The sequence below is a fragment of the Oncorhynchus nerka genome, unplaced genomic scaffold, assembly GCF_034236695.1.
Source record: "Oncorhynchus nerka isolate Pitt River unplaced genomic scaffold, Oner_Uvic_2.0 unplaced_scaffold_1578, whole genome shotgun sequence".
Classification (NCBI taxonomy): domain Eukaryota; kingdom Metazoa; phylum Chordata; class Actinopteri; order Salmoniformes; family Salmonidae; genus Oncorhynchus; species Oncorhynchus nerka.
Genome location: NW_027039735.1, coordinates 50625 through 74826, shown reverse-complemented (window position 1 = coordinate 74826; position 24202 = coordinate 50625). Strand labels below are relative to the sequence as shown.

The window sequence follows — 24202 nt, the reverse complement described above, 5'->3', positions numbered from 1 at the left end:
AGTGTTTTAATAAATAAACACAACATAATACAAAATAAGAAACACGAACAACGCACAGACATGGCACAGGAACAGAAACAATAACGCCTGGGGAAGGAACCAAAGGGAGTGACATATAGCGTCCCAGGTGAAACTGATGACGCGCAGGTGCGTGTAACGATTGTGACAGGTGTGCGCCATAACGAGCAGTCTGGTGACCTAGAGACCGGAGAGGGAGCACACTTGACAAACACTGTTGACTTTAAATATAAAATGTGACCCCTGTCAATATACAGCTGGTATTCACCTGCTCCCACTTTCTCAAGTTCTGCTATTTACAAACGAACACGTTACTGGCTCAACTGTTCTGGGGAACTATGTAAGCTTCATAATGTCAAATAATGTGACAGGTGAAATAAGAACACATTCTGCTTTCATCTCCTAACACATTGCACAAGTTGACTGCAGCTATTAAACAATTGCTGCAAATATTAAAATGTATTGAAAAACTTCAACGATATTGACAGTATTCAAAAACCATCCTGTGGCTATTTCCAAATACCCCAGTATACGGTATATGAGGTATACCCCCCTAGCCTAGTTCAGCTGAGGCCCTCAACAAAAGCTGCCTCTACTTAGCAGGGAATCCAGTACAAGACAGGCACCCAACAGAAAATAATTCTGACTGATTTAATATCATTACTACAGCTTTATAACAAAATGGGAGTTTAGTGAATTAAACACTTGATAGTAATTATCCCCATTATCGACCTGCAAGAGTGTTCAGATTTTAAACACCCAATCAGGACCCCTGATAAACATGGGCGTCAGTCTCCTTCCTTAACTGTAATCAGTGTTCAAGAGCAGCTCCATGTCGACTACACTAGAGCAGAGTATTAAGTCAAACCCGTACATTTAGGTCATTACTTGAGAAATTGAGAAGTTCTGCAACAATTGAATTTAAAAAAGGTCAATTTAACAGTAAATGTAATAGTGGATAGCTCTCCCACTGAAGAAGAGCGGCCACCATGGGGCTAACAGCTCATCACAAACAGCAATGAAATTGAGTCACACCAATGACATCAGAAACAATGGCCAGAAGATGCTGGCACTGTGGTGCTGGGTGACTGTCACAGGCTTTGGGAGGACACAGCCAGCAGTCCTGTCGACAGTCCCGTTTTAAAGGTCACAGACTCTGGACTTTTTCCAACTTAAATCAAGGCTCTTGACCTCAGGGTTAAACTACTAACATTTACCACTAAAGCAGATTGTGTGAAGGAAGAGACCTAGAGGGGAAGTAAGGACAGAAGGTGTACTGTGGGATTATTTAAAATAGTCTTCAAAGAGGTATGGTTTCAGATGTTTTCGGAAGAAGGGCAACAGGGCGTTATCCAGGGTCACACAAAGGTTCTTTGCACTCTGGGAAAGGGACACCATGGAGTTGTCAACCGTGATGGAGAGGTCTTGGAGCAGGCAGGCCTTTCCGGGATGAAGTGCAGCTCCATCTTGCCGATGTTGAGCTTGAGGTGGTGGGCCGACATCCAAACTGAGATATCTGCCAGGCACACAGTGATGTGTCGCCACCTGGGTGTCAGAAGGGGGGAAGGAGAAAAGTAGTTGAGTGACATCGGCATAGCAATGATAAGAGACACCATGTGAGGATATGACGGAGCTGAGTGACTTGGTGTATAGAGAAAAAAGGAGAGGTCCTAAAACCGAGCCCTGGGGAACACGAGTAGTGATATTACAAAGTGCAGACATATATCCTCCCATGGTCACCTGGTAGGAGCGGTCTGCCAGGTAAGATGACAATCCAAGAGTGTGCAGATCCTGAGACACAAAGCCCTGAGAGGGTGGATAGGAGAATAAAACCAGAGAATCAGCTTTGGCAGTGCAGAGAGCCTCCGTGACACAGAGGAGCGTAGTCTCAGTTGAGTGACCCGTCTTGAAGCCTGACTGGTTAGGGTCAAGAAGATTGTTCTGAGAGAGATAGCGAGAGAGTTGGTCATAGACAGCACACTCAAGAGTTTTGGAAAGAAAACAAAGAAGTGTTTGACATCAGAGGGGTGTTGGTTTCTTGAGGAGGGGAGCGACTCTGGGCATTTTGAAGTCAGAGGGGTCAGGGTTGAGTTGATGAGGAAAGTGCGGAATCGAAGAAGGTCTACAGATATGTTCAGGAGAGGGGATGGGGGTCATTCGGGCAGGTTGTCGAGCGGTCGGATCTCACTAGTCGCAGGATTTCATCTGGAGAGAGAGGGGAGAAAGAGGTGAAGGCGCAAGTATAGTTCTGTGTGAGTGGGACCAGTGGACTTAATAGGCTGAGTGAATGAGGAGTAGGATGACATCAACCTTATTTTCAAAGTGGTTGACAAAGTTGTCCACAGAGACGGAGGAAGGAGGTGGAGAATAAAGGAGGGAGAGTTTCCAAGGGTAGAGGCAGAAGCTTGAAATTTAGAGTGATAGTGTCACGCCTTGGTCTTAGTATTTTGTGTTTTCTTTCTTTATTTGGTCAGGCCAGGGTGTGACATGGGTTTATTTTGTGGTGTGTTTTTGTATTGGGGTTTTAGTAGGTATTGGGATTGTGGCTGAGTAGGGTTGTCTAGGAAAGTCTATGGTTGCCTGAGGCGGTTCTTAATCAGAGGCAGGTGATTATCGTTGTCTCTGATTGGGAACCATATTTAGGCAGCCATATTCTTTGAGTGTTTCGTGGGTGATTGTTCCTGTCTCTGTGTAGTGTTCACCAGATAGGCTCAGTCACTTGGTTTTTTCTTTTCAATTGTTTTGGAAGAGAAGAAAACGAGCGCCATTCTCCTTGCGGAGATGGTGCTAAATACATCAACACGGTCGGTCCCTGGGATTGGGCTGGCCAACACGATTCGGTTTGCTTGGAAGGAAAAGGAGTTTGAGCCTTTAGGACGGGAATCCTTTGGAAGGATAATATTGATGGGGATTCTAAAGCTGACGGTGAAGGACGTGTTTTGTTTCCAAGGCAACTCGTTGGAGGGAGCATACGACGTTGCACTATATACAGAGGAAAAACACGATGATATCCTGAGAAGGGCAAGAGCAGTGGGAGGTGAGAGGCCGATGTGCCACTACGAAATAACAAGCCTGGCGAAGAATAACTTTAGGGTTGTAACTGTAAACATTTACAACCCTTACGTTAAGGACGAAGAGGTGAGGGCTTTTCTGGGGAGATACATGGATAACGTCTCCTCAGCAAGGCACCTCAAAGACTCCCTTGGGAATGGGAGGAGAGGCTTCCAGGCCCTCCTCAGAGAGGACCCAAGGGGACATGGTGGCTACCTCCATCCTCCTGCTATGTTCTCCCTAGGGGCTGACAGGGGGACGTTGTATTATGCACGTCAGCCCCCATTTTGCAGACGCTGTATGGCCTATGGTCACATATTCGCCTCATGCAGTGCAAGAAAATGCAGATTTTGTGCATCTGAGGATCACGAGGCGAGGATTGTGACAAGCCTAAGACGTGCCATGGGTGTGGCTCGTCAGCACACCTGTGGAGGGGGTGCCCGGCCCGTCAGAGGTCATATGCGTCTGCGGCTGGGGGGGAGCAGGAGCGGGGGATGGGGAAGAAGAGGAGGGGAAGGAAGCACGCCTCATGACCAGAGATCAGGTCCAGAGGGGAAGGCCACAAGGAAGGAGGAGGAGCCAGAAGCGGCGGATGGAAGAGAGAAGGAAACGGAAGGCACGGGAGTAGGAGAACCAGAAAAAGCGGCGGAAGAAGGCAACCGAGTGGAGGAGCATGAGAGAGAAGAAAGCGAGGGAGGAGTGGTGGAGAAGGAGACGGTGGAAGAGAAGTGGACTGGGGGAAAGTGCCATGGTGGAAGAGATGAGGGGTATGGTGGAGGAGCTGGCAGGGGGAGGGTGGTATCTCTTCACTGCCGCCATCACCAAAGAAGAGTATGAAGAGGAGGGGGCGATTGGCCGACAGTGAGGGGGAAGGGATGGCCAAGAGAGTGATGGGGCGGGAGAAACCTCTGGGTTGCTGCTGGTTTCCCCAGGCCCTCAACTTCTGTTGGGTGGGGACACACATAACAAGACTCAGGACTGGGTACAAGAGGAGGTGGGAGTTTTTGTTTGGGGACTCAGCCTCCCCAATTTTTTTCCAAACCAGCTGCAACACTGGGGAGGGGAGGATTGTGGGGGTAGACCCAGGGTGCAGGGCACTCCGGAGCCAAACACTATTCCTGCATCCTGGGAGGGTGTGATGGAGGAAGAGGGGGATGTCGGGATTACGGATGGTGTTCTCACCGGTAGATATGGAGCAGGGGGAGCATCGGTGAGTCTCCTGTTTTATGTTTTTTTCTGTCTGGGTTTAGAATTTGAGTGTATTACATGTATTTATTTTTCATGGAGTCTAATTTTACTTTTGTTAGTTTAAATGTAAGGGGTTTAAGGGATTTTGTTAAGAGGAGGGCGGTTTTTAGTTATTTGGAGGGTGTGGGGTTTGATTTTTGTTTTTTACAGGAGGTTCACCTGAGGGATGGAGGGGATGTTATTAGGTTTAAGAGGGAGTGGAACAAGGGAGTCGGTTTGGGGTGTTGGGGGTGCACTCATCGGGGTAGGGATTTTGTGTGGGCACAGGGAGGTAAAAGTGGAGGATTCTTTCGTGGTAATGCAGGGGAGGGTTATAGGGGTGGATGTCACGATAAGGGATTGTAAATTTAGATTAGTGGTGGTGTATGGGCCACAGGTGGTGGCAGACAGAAGGGAGATGGTGGACTGTCTGACCCCTGTGTGTCACAAATAGGAAATTAGTGATAGGGGGATTTTAATACAGATTTAGGAAGAGGGGGATAGCAGTGCGGGCGCCATTGCCAGGCTAATGGCTTGCCATGGTCTGGTAGATGGTGGTATGCACACTACTCCGAAAATGGACGGTCCTACATGGTGTAACTCCAGGGGGTTGAGTGGAGGCTCGACTATATTTTTGTACCCAGGTCTTTGGGTAAGTTGTCTGGGCGGCTGTTGCCTGTTTTCTTTTCGGATCACGACGGGTGCTCCTGCAGGTGGGGTCGCCAGTCTGCCTCTTTGGTAGAGGGTACTGGAAGCTAGATCGGGATGTGCTGGAGGAGCAGGCTTTTGTTGACGGGTTTTATGGTTTCTTTTGAGGCTTGAGGGCCTCCGGTCCATGTGCGAGGGGGTGTTAGAGTGGTGGGAATTAGTTAAGGTGAGGATTAGGGCTTTTATAATAGGGTATTGCAAGAGGAAAAAAAGGGAGGAGAGGAGGGAGGTGGATCGTATCCAGAGGTTAATTGAACTCGAATACGAGGCAGGCAACCTCGGCGGGTCGTTTGACTGGGAGAGATCCGCAACCCTAAAGGCGCAGCTCAGGGAGTTGCAGGAGCGGAAGGCTCGAGCTTTCCTTGAGCGAGCGCATAGTGGCTTTCTAGAACATAATGAGACTTGTTCTGCTATGTTCTTTAAGTTGGTTAGGCAAGACAGAGTAGGAAGGTAATGCATGGTGTTAGGGAAGAAAATGGTAGTATAGTTAGAGAACCAGAGGATATGGTCAGGGTGACAACTGATCATTTCCAAGGTTTATTTAAGGAAAGGGAAATAGATGTAGAGCAGGAAATGTGTTTTTAGAACACTTGTCCAGGCGGTTGCCGGAGGACATTAGAGAAGTGATGGAGGCCCAGATCTCACTAGAAGAGGTTGAGAGCGCTCTTAGGAGGATGGGAAAAGGGAAGGTGCCTGGGATAGATGGGCTGCCGGCTGAGTTTTATCTCAAGTTTTGGGGTATACTTGGACCAGTGGTCCTCGAAGTCTTGAAGGCCATCCTTGAGACGGGGGTCCCGGGGGATCAATGGCTGTTGGTGTGCTGTCACTTTTATATAAGAAGGGGGAAGTAACAGACCTTGGCAACTGGCGGCGTTGACCATGCTGTGTGTAGATTACAAGCTACTTGCAAAGGTTTTAGCAGACCGGTTGCGACAGCCCTTCCCTACGTCGTTCATGAGGATCAGACGTGCGGGGTAGAGGGCCGCTCTATTCGATGGAACCTACAGTTAATCAGGGACTCCATCGCTTGGGTTGAAGATAGAGGTCTGCCTTTAATGGTAGCAGCGCTAGATCAGGCGAAAGCCTTCGATCGCGTGAATAGATCCTTTTATTCAGAGTGTTAGGTCGATTAGGATTTGGGGAGAAGTTTATAGGATGGATTCGTACATTATATGTCGGAGCGGGGTGCCGAGTTAGTGTAAATAGTCACTTGGGTGATGTTTTTGACCTCTCGTCTGGGGTCAGGCAGGGTGCCCACTCTCGGCTCTCCTCTTCGTTCTGTACATGGAGCCTCTGGGGGCTGCCATTAGGGCAGACACAGGGGTGGAAGGTTTGCTGATCCCTGGAAGTGGTGGGCTGCGTGTTAAGATGACGCAGTACGCCGACGACACTTCCTTGCTGTTGTGCAAGGACTCGTGCCTGACAAGGTCCCTTGCCATCTTTGGGGATTTCACCCCGAGCGTCGGGAGCAGTTCTGAACCATGCAAAGTCTTCAGTCAAGTTTTTCGGAAGATGGCGCGGTAGAACGGATGTGCCTGGGGGGTTATCTCTCTGTGAGGGGGCCCTGAGGATTCTCGGGGTCCATTTTGAGACCTCCGGCTCAGCGACGCTAAACTGGAACATGCGTATCGCAGTGGTACAGAGGAAGCTAGCAATGTGGAAAGCTAGGTATTTGTCTTTTATGGGCAAAGTCCTGGTCCTAAAGGTGGATGTGTTGCCGTCTCTTTTGTATTTGGCATACATCTACCCATTGCCGGCTTGTCTGAGGAGGCCTCTAGTGAGGCTTGTGTTTCAGTTTATGTGGAGTGGCAGGTGCGAGTGGGTCGCCAGGGCACGCATGATCTGTCCCATCGGGAGGGAGGTAGGGGTACCACATTTCCCCTCAAGCTGGACTCAATTTTTGTTTCCTTCTTGTTAACGGAGCTTGCTCAGCCAGTGATACACCCGTCCGGTTACCTCCTACGGGTGTTTTTCTCGTATCAGGCGAGAAGCATAATGGTGTGGTCTAACACGGGTCCTCGGGCGGAACAGCTGCCGTGGCACTTTGGTCATGCGGCCAAGTGGCTGCGTGCGCACCCTGAGGTTGAAGTTGCCCGAGTAGGTTTAGATCACAGGCACCTGTACGAGGAGGTCAGAAGGGCAGGGAGTCCGGCGCCTGTAGTGGGCATCTCGGAAGTGGTCTGGGAGGGAGTGCAGGCGCGGGGTCTGGATAACAGGCTCAAGGACCTGAATTGGTTGAGCCTTCATAAGTGTTTGCCGGTACGTTCCATCTTGTACCGGTATAATTTGGTGCAATCCCCCACCTGTCTAAGATCCTCTTGTGGCAGGGGAGGAGACTGTGCGCCATGTCTTTGGGACTGTGCCTTTGCCGGAGTAGTATGGGCTAGGGCACGGGTGTTGTTAGGTTTGGTAAAGGGGATTTTGTATTGACGTGGGCCAGGTTAGAGAGGGGTGTAGGGAGAGCGAGAGGGACGGATAGGGACAGGTTTCTGCTCTGGCTTCTCATGAGTCTCTTTAAACGGGGGCTGTGGGAAGCAAGGCAGAACATGGTGAAGACAGGGAAAGATTGGGGGGTGGAAGGGATAGTGAGGAGGGTGGAAGGAGATTTGAGGGGGAGGATGAAGAGGGAGGAGAGGAAGTGGGGCAGCATGCTGCTCGGGAGAGGTGGAAGGGGGGTTTAGGGCTGGGTGTCATTTAGATTTGTAAGAGGATAGATTAGGGACGGGGAGATAGGGAGAGGTATTTTGTAGGGTAACGGGGAGGGAAGATGCTCCCCTGAGGTTTTGTTTGTGGTTTATGTTTTAGTTTAATTTGTTTATTTAAAATACCATTATTTGTGTATGTATGTAAATTATGAGTTGTAAAGAATGAATGGTATTGAAGATAATAAACTATTTTTATAAAAAAAAAAAAAAAAAAAAGATAGGCTGTATAGGTTTTCACATTCCGTTTGTTGTTTTTGTATTGTTCGTGTTTTTTCTTCATTAAAGATGTATCGAACTAACCACGCTGCATTTTGGTCCGACTCTCATTCGACGGAAGAAAACCGTAAGAGAATCACCCACCACACCAGGACCAAGCAGCGTGGTGACAGGCAGCAACAGCAGAAGCAGCGAAAGGAGGAATGGACATGGGAACAGGTGGAGGCACTTAGGAGAGCAGAGGCAGCCGGAAAGAGGAGCCGACGATACGAGGGAACACGGTTGGCAAGGAAGCCCGAAAGTCAGCCCCAAAAATGTATTGGGGGGGGCTCAGGGAGAGTGTGGCAGAGTCAGGGTTCAGACCTGAGCCAACTCCCCCTGTTTATCGTGAGGAGCAGCGATCACAGGACTTCTGGACTTGGGAGGAGATATTGGACGGAAAAGGACCCTGGGCACAGCCTGGTGAATATCGACACCCCAAAGAAGAACTGGAGGCGGTGAAAGCGGAGAGGCGCTGGTATGAAGAGGCAGCACGGCGACGCGGATGGAAGCGCGAGAGTCAGCCCCAAAAATGTATTGGGGGAGGCTCACAGGGAGTATGGCTACGCCAGGTAGGAGACCTGCGCAAACTTCCTGTGCTTACCGGGGGGCTAAAGAGACCGGGCAGGCACCGTGTTATGCTATGGAGCGCACGGTGTCTCCAGTGCGGGTGCATAGCCCGGTGCGGTACATACCAGCTCTTCGTATTGGCCGGGCTAGAGTGGGCATCGAGCCAGGTAAGGTTGGGCAGGCTCGGTGCTCAAGAGCTCCAGTGCGCCTGCACGGTCCGGTCTATCCAGTGCCACCTCCACACACCAGTCCTCCGGTGGCAGCTCCCCGACACCAGGCTTCCTGTGCGTGTCCTCGGCCCAGTACCACCAGTGCCAGCACCACGCACCAGGCCTTCAGTGCGCCTCGCCTGTCTAGCGCTATCAGAGCCTTCCTCCTCTACAGCGCTGCTGGAGTCTCCCGCCTGTTTAGCGCAGCCAGAGCCTTCCTCCTCTACAGTGCTGCCGGAGCCTCCCGCCTGTTCAGCGCAGCCAGAGCCTTCCTCCTCTACAGCGCTGCTGGAGTCTCCCGCCTGTTTAGCGCAGCCAGAGCCTTCCTCTTCTCCTGTGCTGCCGGAGTCTCCCGCCTGTTCAGCGCTGCCAGAGCCTTCCTCCTCTACAGCGCTGATGGAGTCTCCTGCCTGTTCAGCGCAGCCAGAGCTGGCAGCCTGCATGGAGCAGCCTGAGCTGTCAGTCTGCATGGAGCAGCCAGAACTGTCAGTCTGCATGGAGCAGCACAGAGCTGCCAGTCTGCATAGAGCTGCCAGTCTGCATGGAGCTGCCAGTGTGCATAGAGCAGCCAGAGCTGCCAGTCTGCATGGAGCAGCCAGAGCTGCCAGTCTGCATGGAGCAGCCAGAGCTGCCAGTCTGCATGGAGCAGCCAGAGCAGCTAGATCCGCCAGTCAGCCAGGATCTGCCAGTCAGCCAGGATCCGCCAGTCAGCCATGATCTTCCAGATCCGCCAGTCAGCCAGGATCTTCCAGATCCGCCAGTCAGCCAGGATCCGCCAGTCAGCCAGGATCCGCCAGAACCACCAGCTAGCCAGGATCTACCAGTGGGGTCCTTGGTGAGGGTTATTAGGCCAAGGTCGGCGGCGAGGGTCGTCAATCATAGGACGCGTTACAGGGGGACTAAGACTTGGTTGGAGTGGGGTCCACGTCCCGAGCCGGAGCCGCCACCGTGGACAGACGCCCACCCGGACCCTCCCCTATGGGTTTAGGTGTGCGGCCGGGAGTCCGCACCTTGGGGGGGTTCTGTCACGCCTTGGTCTTAGTATTTTGTGTTTTCTTTATTTATTTGGTCAGGCCAGGGTGTGACATGGGTTTATTTTGTGGTGTGTTTTTGTATTGGGGTTTTAGTAGGTATTGGGATTGTGGCTGAGTAGGGTTGTCTAGGAAAGTCTATGGTTGCCTGAGGCGGTTCTTAATCAGAGGCAGGTGATTATCGTTGTCTCTGATTGGGAACCATATTTAGGCAGCCATATTCTTTGAGTGTTTCGTGGGTGATTGTTCCTGTCTCTGTGTTAGTGTTCACCAGATAGGCTGTATAGGTTTTCACATTCCGTTTGTTGTTTTTGTATTGTTCGTGTTTTTTCTTCATTAAAGATGTATCGAACTAACCACGCTGCATTTTGGTCCGACTCTCTTTCGACGGAAGAAAACCGTAACAGATAGAAAGTGGCTTTAGCAGCAGATACAGAGGAAGATAAGGTAGAGAGGAGGGAGTGCAAGGATACATTTCCACTCAGCTGCACGCAGCCCTGTTCTGTAGGCTCGCAATGAGTCACTCAGCCGCAGAGCAGGAGGGGAGGGCCAAGCCGTCCAGAAGGAAAGGGGCCAGTGCTAGTCATAGGTAGCGGAAAGGGAGGAGAGTAGTGTCAAGGGGGCAGAATCAGGAGACATGAGGGAGAAGGATTTAGCAGAAGGGAGAGATGATAGCAAAGAAGAGGAGAGTAGTAGGAGAGAGAAAGCAAAGATTGCAAAGATGCATGACCATCTGTGTAGGGGCTGAGTGGGAAGGGTTGGAGAAGAGGGAGACAGGAAAATAAACAAAGTAGTGATCAGAGATCTGGAGGGAGGTTGCAGTGAGATTAGTAGGTGAACAGCCTCTAGTAAAGATGAGGACAAGCATATTACCTGCATTTACAGTGGAAGGGGACTGAGCACGGGTGAGGTCAAAAGAAGCAAAGAGGGGGGAAAAAGAGGTAGAAAGAAATTAATCGAAGGCAGATGTTGGGAAGTTGAAGTCGCCCAGTTCGATGAGTCATCATCAGGAAATTTGCTTATCAAGGTGTCAAGCTCATTGAGGAACTCTCTAAATGCATCTGGTGGACAACAGATGACACCAATGTCATGCTTGAGTGGGCAAGTGACAGTGATGGAATTCAAATGAGGAGATGGACAGACAAAAAAAATAGAAAATCTCCACTTACGATAAATAAATAGTAGAAATAAATCACGATTTATCGGGATTCTATACGTATTGTGATTCGATACTGCAATTTTATTGCGATTATACAGTATGTTCCAAACATATTGCTCACTATATGTCTGCTACAGAGGGACAAGAGAAAGACATGAGAAAACAATTTTAAAATTTTACCCCCTAATATCTTATCGCTACAACTCCCGTACAGGCTCGGGAGAGACGAAGGTCGAAAACCATGCGTCCTCCGAAACACAACCCAACCAAGCCGCACTGCTTCTTAATTAACACAGCGCGCATCCAACCCGGAAGCCAGCCGCGCCAATGTGTTGGAGGAAACACCGTGCACCTGGCGACCTGGTTAGCGTGCACTGCGCCCGGCCCACCACAGGAGTCGCCAGTGCGCGATGAGACAAGGATGTCCCTAACCCGGACGACACTAGGCCAATTGCACGTCGCCCCATGGACCTCCCGGTCGTGGCCAGCTGCGACAGAGCCTGGGCTCGAACCCAGAGTCTCTGGTGGCACAGCTAACAATGCGATACAGTGCCCGAGACCATTGCACCACCCGGGAGGCGATAAAACAAGTTTTGATCAGTCACGGAAATAAAAGTGTATGTATGTCAAGTACAAGCGAAGAGCACAAACACATTTTTTAATTTAATAATTTATATAATATTGTCCAAAATAATATTGCGATCCACTACTGGATTAAAAATATATATAATCCCTAATACATAAAACCTGAGGGGTGAGGTAGATCATAGCACAGAATCTAACAGATTGATCTATACACAGATCACCTTGAGGAAAACTAGCCCTGAGTGGATTCCACCTCTATCACACACACATACAGTCCAAAATAAAGGAAACAACAACACAAAGTTGTCTTAATAGGGTGTTGGGCAGCCAGAACAACTTCAATGCACCTTGGCATAAAGTCTACAAGTGTCTGGAACTCTATTGGAGGGATGTGACACCTTTCTTCCACAAGAAATTCCATAATTTGGTGGATTGTTGATGGTGGTAGAAAACAATCCAGAATCTCCCATGAGTGTTCAATTGGGTTGAGATCTGGTGACTGGGAGACACACACACACCCACACACATACACACACACACACACACACTGTAAACCCCCTATGCTCCTTTGAGGCCCCTCTTTCAAAGTCAATGAGATCTCTTCTTTTAGCCATGTCAGCCAAAATAATGGGCAACCGGGCATTTTTTTATACATGACCCAAAGTATGATGGGATGTTAATTGCTTAATTAACTCAAGAACCACACCTGTGTGGAAGCATCCTTCAATATAATTTGTATCCCATGTTTACTCAACTGTTTCCTTTATTTTGTCAGTTACCTGTGTACAGTGGATTTGGAAATAATTTAGACCTCTTCAATTTTTCCACATTATTCAGTACTTTGTTGAAGCACCTTTTGGCAGCGATTACAGTCTCAAATATTTTTGGGTATGACTACAAGCTTGGTAAACCTGTATTTGTGGATTCTCACATTCTTCTCTGCAGATCCTCTAGAGCTCAAGGACATTCAGAGACTGGTCCCGAAGCCACTCCTGCGTTGTCTTGACTGTGTGCTTGGGGTTGATGACCTGTTGGAAGGTGAACCTCCGCCCCTGTCTGAGGTCCTGAGCGCTCTGGAGCAGGTTTTCATCAAGAATCTCTCTGTACATTGCTCCGTTCATCTTTCTCTCAATCCTAACTAGTTTCCCAGTCTCTGCCGCTGAAAACATCCCCACAGACTCCGTGGGATGTTCAAAGTTTCTGATATTTTTTTATAACCCAACCCTAATCTGTACTTCTCCACAACTTTGTCCCTGGCCTGTTTAGAGAGCTCCTTGGACTTCATGGTGCTGCTTGCTTGGTGGTGCCCCTTGCTTAGTGGTGTTGCAGACTCTGGGGCCTTTCAGAACAGGTGTATATATACTGAGATCATGTGACACTTAGAGTGCACACAGGTGGACTTTATTTAACTAATTATGTGACTTCTGAAGGTAATTGGTTGCACCAGATCTTATTTAGGGGCTTTATAGCAAACGGGGTGAGTACATACACACGCACCACTTTTACATTGTTTATATTTTAGAATCTTTTGAAAATATTTTTTTTCATTTCACTTCACCAATTCAAACTATTTTGTGTATGTCCATTACATTAAATTAAATAAATAAAAATCAATTTAAACTACAGGTTCCAATGCAACAAAATAGGGAAAACGCCAAGGGGGATGAACACTTTTGCAAAGCACTGTAACTGTAATGGTTATTCCCACTCGTGGTTATCGAATCCTGTTTCAAACAACAACAACAACAAGAACATTTTAGAGCCTCACACAACCTCACAAAACCCCAATGCCAGAAGTACAAATCTCAGTGTGTGATGCAGGGAGTGAGTAAAGATACTGTATGTACCTTCCATGACGTAGACCAGTGAGCCCACATCGCCCTCCTTGATGATGCAGCTGTCTTTGCCATACTCCACAGGGTACATGCAGTCCACGATCTCCTGGATCTGAGACAGCTCCAGGTTCTTCATGAAGTCATTGTCCAAGATGGCCTCCTTGATCAGGTCTTTGGACCTGGGGGGACAGAGGAGGAGGTAAATAAATGGGATTCATATGTCATTGTAAGGACATGTAAAACACTCATTGGCGATTAGTGTTTTCCTTGGCATTGTTTAGGTGGAGTGGATACCCCCTACCCATTTTTCTGCCTCTATTTTACATCGTACTGTGCCTAGAAAAGCATGTTGGAAACACTGATTGCATAATGTCCTACAAAAAGAGTGTACCTTGTTTGGACATTCAGCAGTTTGTCTAAGGTGGAGTATTGTGAGCCTGCTGAATTTAAAATTATTATTCAACTGAATATTCAGAAAATACCACGTTAACAAAATGTGTTCTAAATTCTGTGGTTTCAAGATAACTCTCATTATTTAAATTTGTTTCAACAGCCGTAACAACCCAAAAAACAAAAGAAATCCATGCCAAATAGAAATGGATTGATTTGATTCATAAGTATCCTGTGTAAAGACAAATTTAGCTTAGACGTTTCTACAAGGGTAATCCGCAAAGCTATTTTAAGAGATGTGAACTGACATTATTCTGTGCTATGAATATGCAGTGCAACCTGTTGCTAGGGGATGGTATAATGAACACTTCTAATTCAAAGTGCCGTAATCAAGAGGTCAGGTGTGAACATCTTAAGGATCAAACCCCTTTTTCAATTTTCGCCTAAAACAACATACCCAAATCTAACTGCTTGTAGCTCAGGACCTGAAGTAAGGATATGCATATTCTTGATACCATTTGAAAGGAAACACTTTGAAGTTTGTGGAAATTGAAATTAATGTAGGAGAATATAACACATTACATCTGGTAAAAGATAATACAAAGAAAAAAACGTTAATATTTTTTTCATCTTTGAAATGCAAGACAAAGGCCAATATACAGTGGGGCAAAAAAGTATTTAGTCAGCCACCAATTGTGCAAGTTTTACCACTTAAAAAGATGAGAGAGGCCTGTAATTTTCATCATAGGTACACTTCAACTATGACAGACAAAATGAGGGGAAAAAAATCAAGAAAATGACATTGTAGGATTTTTAATGAATATATTTGCAAACTATGGTGGAAAATAAGTATTTGGTCAATAACAAAAGTATCTCAATACTTTGTTATATACCCTTTGTTGGCAATGACAGAGGTCAAACGTTTTCTGTAAGTCTTCACAAGGTTTTCACACACTGTTGCTGGTATTTTGGCCCATTACTCCATGCAGATCTCCTCTAGAGCAGTGATGTTTTGGGGCTGTTGCTGGGCAACATGGACTTTCAACTCCCTCCAAAGATTTTCTATGGGGTTGAGATCTGGAGACTGGCTAGGCCACTCCAGGACCTTGAAATGCTTCTTACGATGCCACTCCTTCGTTGCCTTGGGATCATTGTCATGCTGAAAGACCCAGCCACATTTCATCTTCAATGCCCTTGCTGATGGAAGGAGGTTTTCACTCAAAATCTCATGATACATGGCCCCATTCATTCTTTCCTTTACACTGATCAGTCGTCCTGGTCCCTTTGCAGAAAAACAGCCCCAAAGCATGATGTTTCCACCCCCATGCTTCACAGTAGGTATGGTTTTCTTTGGACGCAACTCAGCATTCTTTGTCCTCCAAACACGACGAGTTGAGTATTTACCAAAAAGTTATATTTTGGTTTCATCTGACCATATGGCATTCTCCCAATCTTCTTCTGGATCATCCAAATGCTCTCTAGCAACCTAAGACGGGCCTGGACATGTACTGGCTTAAGCAGGGGCACACGTCTGGCACTGCAGGATTTGAGTCCCTGGCGGCGTAGTGTGTTACTGATGGTAGGCTTTGTTACTTTGGTCCCACCTCTCTGCAGGTCATTCACTAGATCCCTCCGTGTGGTTCTGCGATTTTTGCTCACCGTTCTTGTGCTCATTTTGACCCCTTTGGGTGAGATCTTGCGTGGAGCCCCAGATCGAGGGAGATTATCAGTGGTCTTGTATGTCTTCCATTTCCTAAAAATTGCTCCCACAGTTGATTTCTTCAACCCAAGCTGCTTACCTATTGCAGATTCAGTCTTCCCAGACTGGTGCAGGTCTACAATTTTGTTTCTGGTGTCCTTTGACAGCTCTTTAGTCTTGGCCATAGTGGAGTTTGGAGTGTGACTGTTTGTGGACAGGTGTCTTTTATACTGATAACAAGTTCAAACAGGTGCCATTAATACAGGTAACGAGTGGAGGACAGAGGAAGAAGTTACAGGTCTGTGAGAGCCAGAAATCTTGCTTGTTTGTAGGTGACCAAATACTTATTTTCCACCATAATTTGCAAATAAATTCATTAAAAATCCTACAATGTGATTTTCTGGATTTTCTTTTCTCATTTTGTCTCTCATAGTTGAAGTGTACCTATGATGAAAATTACAGGCCTCTCTCATCTTTTTAAGTGGGAGAACTGCACAATTGGTGGCTGACTAAATACTTTTGCCCCACTGTATAACTAAGGAATCAAGGCGCAATTTAGATGTTGGCCACTAGATGGCAATAGTGTATGTGCAAACTTTTTAGACTGAGTCAATGAACCATTGTATTTCTGTTCAAAATGTTGTTTCAAGACTGTCCAAATGTGCCTAATTGATTTATTGATACATTTTCAAGTTCTTAACTGTGCACTCTCCCCAAACAATAGCATGGTATTCTTTCACTGTAATAGCTACTTTAAATTGGACAGTGTAGTTACAATAACAAGAATTTAAGCTTTCTGCCCATATCAGAAATGTCTATGTCCTAGGAAATTGTCTTTGTACTTACAACCTCATGCTAATCACATTAGCCTTACGTTAGCTCAACCGTCCCACAGGGGGGACACCGATCCTGTAGAGGTTTAATTAGGCACATCTACATTTTAAGAAACCTAATAAATCAATGTAATATATCCTACACCATCTCAATAAATCCATTATTTATTTTAGGCAGGTCTAAAGAAACATTACGATATGAAGATGAAAATGAAGCCTATTTCAGAATAACAGAATAGCATATTCATATGTTAGGCCCTGATCTGGCTATACAATATATCTGTGGGCTACACTAGCACATTTTGCAGGCAAGACATGCTTATAATTCCTGTGGCATTATTTTATATTATTGTAAAGTAAGAAGAACACAATTGATCATAGCTGAATAAAACAGAAAGTACATTTTCCCTGAACGATTTCCGAGGGAGTGCACACATGCACACATTCTGTGTTGAACGGGTAACAAAGTGATTATTTGAAACAGGTCCTCCTATTCTCAATTTAATCTGGTGTTTATTTTTTATTTTGAATGTCCCACAACAAAAAAATATGTCACCCGTAGACTGAACTGAACTAGAATAGCTCAGGTAGGCTACACCGATTGTAAAGAGGATGAATGTGTATCATTTTAAGAATTGAGAAATAAATCTAGCAGCACGAGAAAGCTGGGATCCTCTTTTAAATAGTGGCCAGTCAAAATGTTATTTTCACACGAAATTGCACAATGAATGGGATTATAAGAACACGTTTCACCAGGCTCTGTAGGCTATGGGCTCTCTAACCCTGTTCCAGAGTTATTAGGCCATTGATAAGGTTGTGATACAAACCTTATCAATGGGCTAGGCTACATGAAGCATGTGACTCTGATTTTAAAAAGTAGGGGGGAAATGATGCGCTGTTTCTTAGACTACTGGGTATCATTCACAAGTGATAATACTCTTCCCCATCAGACTATTCTCAATCTTGTCTTTACATGTACTAAATAATATACACTACCGTTCAAAAGTTTGGGGTCACTTAGAAATGGGATTTAGAAATCCTCAGCAATCTACACACAATACCCCATGATGAGAAAACGAAAAAATGATTTTAGAAATGTTTGCAAATGTATTGAAAATTACAAGCAGAAATACCTTTTTTACATAAGTATTCAGACCCTTTACTATGAGACTCGAAATTGAGTCATCCTTGAAATGTTTCTACAAGTTAATTGGAGTCCATCTGTGGTAAATTCAATTCATTTGACATGATTTGTAAAGGCACACACCTGTCTATATAAGGACCTACAGTTGACAGTGCATGTTAGAGCAAAAACCAAGCCATGAGGTCGAAGGAATTGTCCATAGAGCTCCGAAACAGGATTGTGTCGAGGCACAGATCTGGGGAAGGGTACCAAAAACATCCTGCAGCAAGTCCCCAAAAACACAGTGGCCTCCATCAATTCTTAAATGGAAGAGGTTTGGAACCATCAAGACTCTTCCTAGAGCTGGCCGCTCGTCCAAACTGAGAAATCAGGGGAGAAGGGTCTTGGTCAGGGATTTGAAAAAGAACCCGATGGTCACTCTGACAGAGATCTAGAATTCCTCTGTGGAGATGGGAGAACCATCTATGCAGCACTCCACCAATCAGGCCTTTGTGGAAGAGTGGCCAGACGGAAGCCACTCCTCAGTAAAAGGCACATGACAGCCTGCATGGAGTTTGCCCAAAGGCACCTAAAGACTCTCAGACCATGAAAAACAAGATTCTCTGGTCTGATGAAACCAAGATTGAACTCCTTGGCCTGAATGCCAAGTGTCACGTCTGGAGGAATCCTGGCACTATCCCTACGGTGAAGCATGGTGGTGACAGCATCATGCTGTGGGGATGTTTTTCAGTGGCAGGGACTGGGAGACTAGTCAGGATCGAGGCAAAGATGAACGGAGCAAAGTACAGCGAGATCCTTAATTTAATTTTTAATTTTACCTTTATTTAACCAGGCAAGTCAGTTAAGAACACATTCTTATTTTCAATGACGGCCTGGGAACAGTGGGTTAACTGCCTGTTCAGGGGCAGAACGACAGATTTGTACCTTGTCAGCTCGGGGGTTTGAACTCGCAACCTTCCGGTTACTAGTCCAACGCTCTAACCACTAGGCTACGCTGCCGCCCCGGCAGCCGCCCCGTAACCTGATCCAGAGCGCTCAGGACCTCAGACTGGGGCGAAGGTTCACCTTCCAACATTACAATGAAAAGCACACAGCCAAGACAACACAGGAGTGGCTTCGGCACAAGTCTCTGAATGTCCTTGAGTGGCCCAGCCAGAGCCTGGATTTGAACCCGATCTAACATCTCTGGATAGACCCCTCTGGATAGACTTGTAGCGTAATACCCAAGAAGACTCAAGGCTGTAATCGCTGCAAAAGGTGTTTCAACAAAGCAGTAAAGGGTCTGATTTCTCATGTAAATGTAATATTTCAGTTTCTGCTTTGTCATTATGGGGTATTGTGTGCAAATTGATGAGGGGGGAAAAATGATTCAATCAATTTTAGAATAAGGCTTTATCCTAACAAAATGTGGAAAAAGTCAAGGGGTCTGAATACTTTCCGAAGGCACTCTATTACTGTAATAAGATCACATATTTGCTGTCACAAACTTCAAACTCCACACAGTTGATCCTGTAATTGCTGCCAAAGGTGCTTCAACAAAGTACTGAGTAAAGTTAGTTTTTTTTTTTTGCAAAAAAATGTAAAACCATCCCTAGAAAAATCTGTTGTTCTGCCCCTGAACAAGGCAGTTAACCCACTGATCCTAGGCTGTCATTAAAAAATAAGAATTTGTTCTTAACTCCACACAGTTTTCACTGACTAGTTGGATATTAATTTCAACAACAATTTATGTACTTACAGCACTCTACTGATAATCTCAGTGCGTCCTTGCTGGGATGACACAAATCTACTGCCGGAGAATATCAACACCAAACACATTGGTTCACCGTTCCACGGAAGCAGACCGTACACAGCGTACCATAATGTTCTGAATAATGGCCAAGTCTATCTCGCTCCCTATACCACTGAACCGCTTAGGCGTAACAAACACAAGTCCAACATTTATCGGAAACTGTTAAACTACCTGTTCACTACCCTCCTGCTCTCCGGGGATGTGCAACTCAATCCTGGGCCCAACATCACCGATCCAGCGATATGCACCCGAGTGGAAAGCGGTGGATGGCCTTGTCCACTGATCGTCGCCGCTGTGGAAGAGGGTGAGTGCTATGGTACCATGGTTTCTCTCGACTCACCCGGCTCCAGGATAGATTTAGACTCTTCAAACATACCCAAGTCACTATAAATGATCCCTGACTCTGCTTCTGGTACGCAAGCCGTTTTAATTAGTTCCCCGCATCCAGTGCAGGCGGGAGGGATTGTTAATTGCGCTACCGAACTGCCCCTAATCAAAACTAAACAAAACGGCCTAAACCCAGCTGTCAGAAAACACTGAAAATTTTACTTTTTTCAATGTGTCAATCACTCTCGAGTCATCTGGGACCCACGAGCTAAGCCCAAGGGACTACTAGGGGGGCACTTGAACATTCGTAGTGTCATTTCAAAAAGTGACCAATTCAACATCTACTCACAGACTCCAACCTTGACTTCCTCTGCCTCTCAGAGACATGGCTCCATAAAAACTCTCCATATGCTGCTTTGATTGTGCCTGAGAGACAGGATTGAAGGAAGAGGAGGGGGTGTGATGATTTACATTAAAGCACATATCCGATGTAAACAAATTGAGTGGTCATGTGATAATGAACTAGAATGTATTGGCCTGAACGTTACACGGTCTCCCCAAATGTCTTTTACCCTTATTGGAATGTATAGGCCACCTTCCACCAAAAGTGTGTTTTTTGATCAGTTTAATAACATGCTTAGGGAATGTGACTTTGAGAAAGAGATAATCTTAATGGGAAATTTTTACATTAATTATGAAGACAAGGTTTGTAGGAAAACCCTCAAACGGATCACTACTACCTTTGACCTTACACAGCTAGTTAAAGGGCCAACCAAGGTGACTTGTTACTCTAAAACACAGATTGATTTGGTGTTCAGTAATAAACCAGAGAGAGTGACTAAATCATTCAATATGGTTACTGGGCTATCTGATCATAATCTGACACTTATAGCCAGAAAGCTGTCTAAGAGCAGGTTTAACATCTCTACTGTTAGAAAGCCAGATCAACTAAGAATACCTAAGAGTGAATTAAGCTATTTTGAAAACGCAATTAAGAGAATTAACTGGAATGATCTCTTGTCCTATACAGACGTGGAAGCTGATAGTCAAGTTTTTCTATCCACAATCCAGACTACAATAAATGGCTTCCTAAAGAAAATCATATCCAAACCTGGCCAAAAGAGCACTCTTCCTTGGCTAAATGTAGAAATCAGGAAATTGATGAAAGAACGAGATTATGCTCTAAAAATAGCCCTAAGATCCAAATTAGAGCATGACAGACGTAGGTTTACCATGTTGAGAAATAAGGTGATGAAAGAAATCAGACAGGCCAAGGCAAACTTTTTTATTAACATAATTGGTGAAGCAAAGGGAAATTCTAAACTGTTCTGGGAGAATCTAAAAAGGTTAACAGGGAAAGACCATAGTAACACTGCAAAAAGACTAGAAATCATGGTGAATAACAATCTAACACAGGATGCAGTCGAAATAGCAATAGCCTTCAATTCCTACTTTATTGACTCTGTCAAGGTACTGACACAGAACCCCTCCAATGGTTTCTTGGGCTCAGTGCTAGTAAATGATGCTCAACCTGTCTTCATCATAAGAGAAGTTTCTGAGTCAAAGGTGATAAGCTCACTAAATAACTCTAAAGCCAATTATGTGTTTGGGCTGGACTCTACCTTTCTTAAAAACTACAAAGAGTCACTCATTGGCCCCATTACTAAGGTCACCATCACATCTATTGGTCCCGGGGTGTTTCCAAGGGTATGGAAATCGGCCATAATAACGGCCATCTTTAAATCAGGCGACCCTGCTGACGTAAGTAACTACGGGCCAATTAGTATACTACCTGTGGTGTCAAAGGTTGTTGAAAAGTATGTAGCAGAACAACTTGCCCACCTCAACAACAGCCCCTTCACATTACACTCCATGCAGTTTGGCTTCAGAGCGAAACCCTCCACAGAAACGGCCAACTGCTTTCTTCTGGAAAATGTGAAGTCCAAGATGTACAAAGGGGGTGTTGTTGGGGCTGTGTTTCTGGACCTAAGGAAGGCTTTTGATACTGTTAACCATGAGATTCTCATCACAAAATTGTCCAAGTTCAACTTTTCTCCTGATGCCTTGAGATGGATGAAAGCATACCTTGAAGGCAGAACTCAGTCTGTCAGAGTGAGCAATGAGCTGTCACCCACTCTAAGCTATGATGTGGGCGTGCCCCAAGGATCAATACTGGGGCCCCTCCTGTTCAGCCTGTACATTAATGATCTGCCTTCTGTCTGTACTGGGTCTGAAGTTCAAATGTATGCAGATGATACAATCATATATGTGCATGGAAAGAGCAAACAACAAGCTGCACAAGAACTCTGTGATGGTCCAGGTTACAAAGTGGCTCAGTGACTCGTGTTGCATCTCAATGTGAAAAATGTTTCCATGTTCTTCACAAAGAGGGCAACAGATGCTACTGAGCCAGATGTCTATGTGTCAGGGGAGAAGCTCCAGGTGGTATCTGATTTTAAGTACCTTGGCATCATACTTGATTCAAACTCTCTTTTAAAAAAGCATGTGAAAAAGGTCATTCAAATGACTAAATTCAACCTCGCTAATTTCCGATTTATACGAAATTGTTTGACTATAGAGGTAGCAAAACTGTACTTCAAATCTATGATACTCCCCTACTTAACATACTGCTTGACTAGTTGGGCCCAAGCTTGCTGTACAACATTAAGACCTATTCAGTCTGTCTACAAACAGGCTCTCAAAGTGCTTGATATGAAGCCCAATAGCCATCATCACTGTTACATCCTCAGAAAGCATGAGCTCAAGAGTTGGAAAAATCTTGTGCATGTCTTGTATTCAAGATCCTAAATGGCCTGGCTCCCCCCACTCAGTATTTTTGTTAAACAGAAAACCCAAACATATGGCAGCAGATCCACAAGGTCTGCCATGAGAGGTGACTGTATAGTTCCCTTAAGGAAAAGCACCGTTAGTAAATCCGTTTTCTCTGTGAGAGCTTCCCATGTCTGGAATACACTGCCATCAGACACACATAACTGCACCACATATCCCACTTTCACAAAATGCTTGAAGACATGGCTAAAGGTCAATCAGATTTGTGAACATGGTCCCTAGCTGTGTGTTGCCGCTTTCCATGTCTGTTGTCTGTAACTTGTGAGGTATGGAAACACTTTGTTGCTTTTATGAATTTTGTCTTGCTGCTTTTTGTTCTATGTTGCTATGTCTGTATGCTACGTCTTGCTTGTCCTATGTTGCTCTGTCTGTATGCTATGTCTTGCTTGTCCTATGTTGCTATTGTCTATATTGTAATTGTTTTTAATAACCTGCCCAGGGGCTGCGGTTGAAAATTAGCCGGCTGGCTAAAACCGGCACTTTAACTGAAATGTTGATTAATGTGCACTGTCCCTGTAAAAATAAAATAAACTCAAACTCAATGTAAATACATGCAGATAAATTAAAGTCAGATCAATGAAATACAGGTCTTGGGATTGGTAGGGTTAAGGTGCATGTAGGATAATCCCATTTATATTACTCTTTATGATTTTGATAGTCTATGTTTATATGTCAGTGTTTTGTTAATATCCATGGTTACGGCTCACCCTCTACACCTGTAAATACAGTGCTTTCAGAAAGTATTCACACCCCTTGATATTATGTTGTGTTACAGCTTGTTGTGTTTGGGCTCCTGAATGGCACAGCAGACTAAGGCACTGCATCTCAGTGCTAGAGGCGTCACTACAGACCCTGGTTTGATTCCAGGCTGTATCACAACTGGCCGTGATTGGGATTCCCATAGGGCGGCGCACAATTGGCCCAGTGTCATCCGGGTTAGGGTTTGGCCGGGGTAGGCTGTCATTGTAAATAATAATTTGTTCTTAACTTACTTGACTAGTTAAATAAAGGTTTAATAAAAATATATATATTTTTTAAACAGCATGTAAGATGGATTCAATGGAGATTTTGTGGGGCACTGGCCAACACACAATACCCTATAACTGGAATTCTGTTTTTAGAATTTTTTACAAATGAATTAAATCAAATCAAATCAAATGTATTTATATAGCCCTTTGTACATCAGCTGATATCTCAAAGTGCTGTACAGAAACCCAGCCTAAAACCCCAAACAGCAAGCAATGCAGGTGTAGAAGCATTACAAATGAAAAGCTGAAATGTCTTGAGTCAAAAAGTATTCAACCCCTTTGTTATGGCAAGCCTAAATAGGTTCAGGAGTAAAAGTGTGCTTAACATGTCACATAATAAGTTGCATGGACTCAGTGTGCAATAATAGTGTTTAACATGATTACAAGTAGCTGTATCGCCCCTCAGTCGAGCAGGGATTTTCAAACAAAGATTAAATCACAATGACCAGAGAAGTTTTCCAATGTCTTGCAAAGAAGAGCACCTATTGGGAAAGGGGATACCTAGTCTGTTTCTCAACTGAATGCATTTAACCAAAATGTGTCTTCCGGATTTAACCCAACCCCTCTGAAACAGGTAGGTGCGGGGGACTGCCTTAATTGGCATCCATGTCATCGGTGCCCGGTGAGCGGTTTTACCTGCCGTGTTCAAGGGTAGATTGATAGATGGGTAAAAATAAAGCAGACAGTGAATATCCCTTTGAGCATGGTGAAGTTATTAATTACACTTTGGATGGTGCATCAATACATCCAGTCACTACAAAGATACAAAAGGAAACTGCTAAGGGA

The 24202-nt window shown here is 45.5% G+C and overlaps 1 protein-coding gene across 1 annotated transcript in view; it reads right to left on the bottom strand.

The window, feature by feature from the left end:
* Nucleotides 1-1376: 1376 nt before the first annotated feature.
* The window catches only part of LOC135568456 (uncharacterized), a 43562-nt gene continuing 20736 nt past the window's right edge, over nucleotides 1377-24202 (bottom strand). Inside the window, exons 2-5 of the mRNA XM_065015240.1 lie at nucleotides 13366-13532; nucleotides 2207-2223; nucleotides 1739-1959; nucleotides 1377-1563 (exon numbers count right to left, since the gene is read on the bottom strand). Of these exons, the coding sequence (XP_064871312.1) occupies nucleotides 1377-1563; nucleotides 1739-1959; nucleotides 2207-2223; nucleotides 13366-13532 (592 nt within the window). The remainder of the gene's footprint in view (nucleotides 1564-1738; nucleotides 1960-2206; nucleotides 2224-13365; nucleotides 13533-24202) is intronic.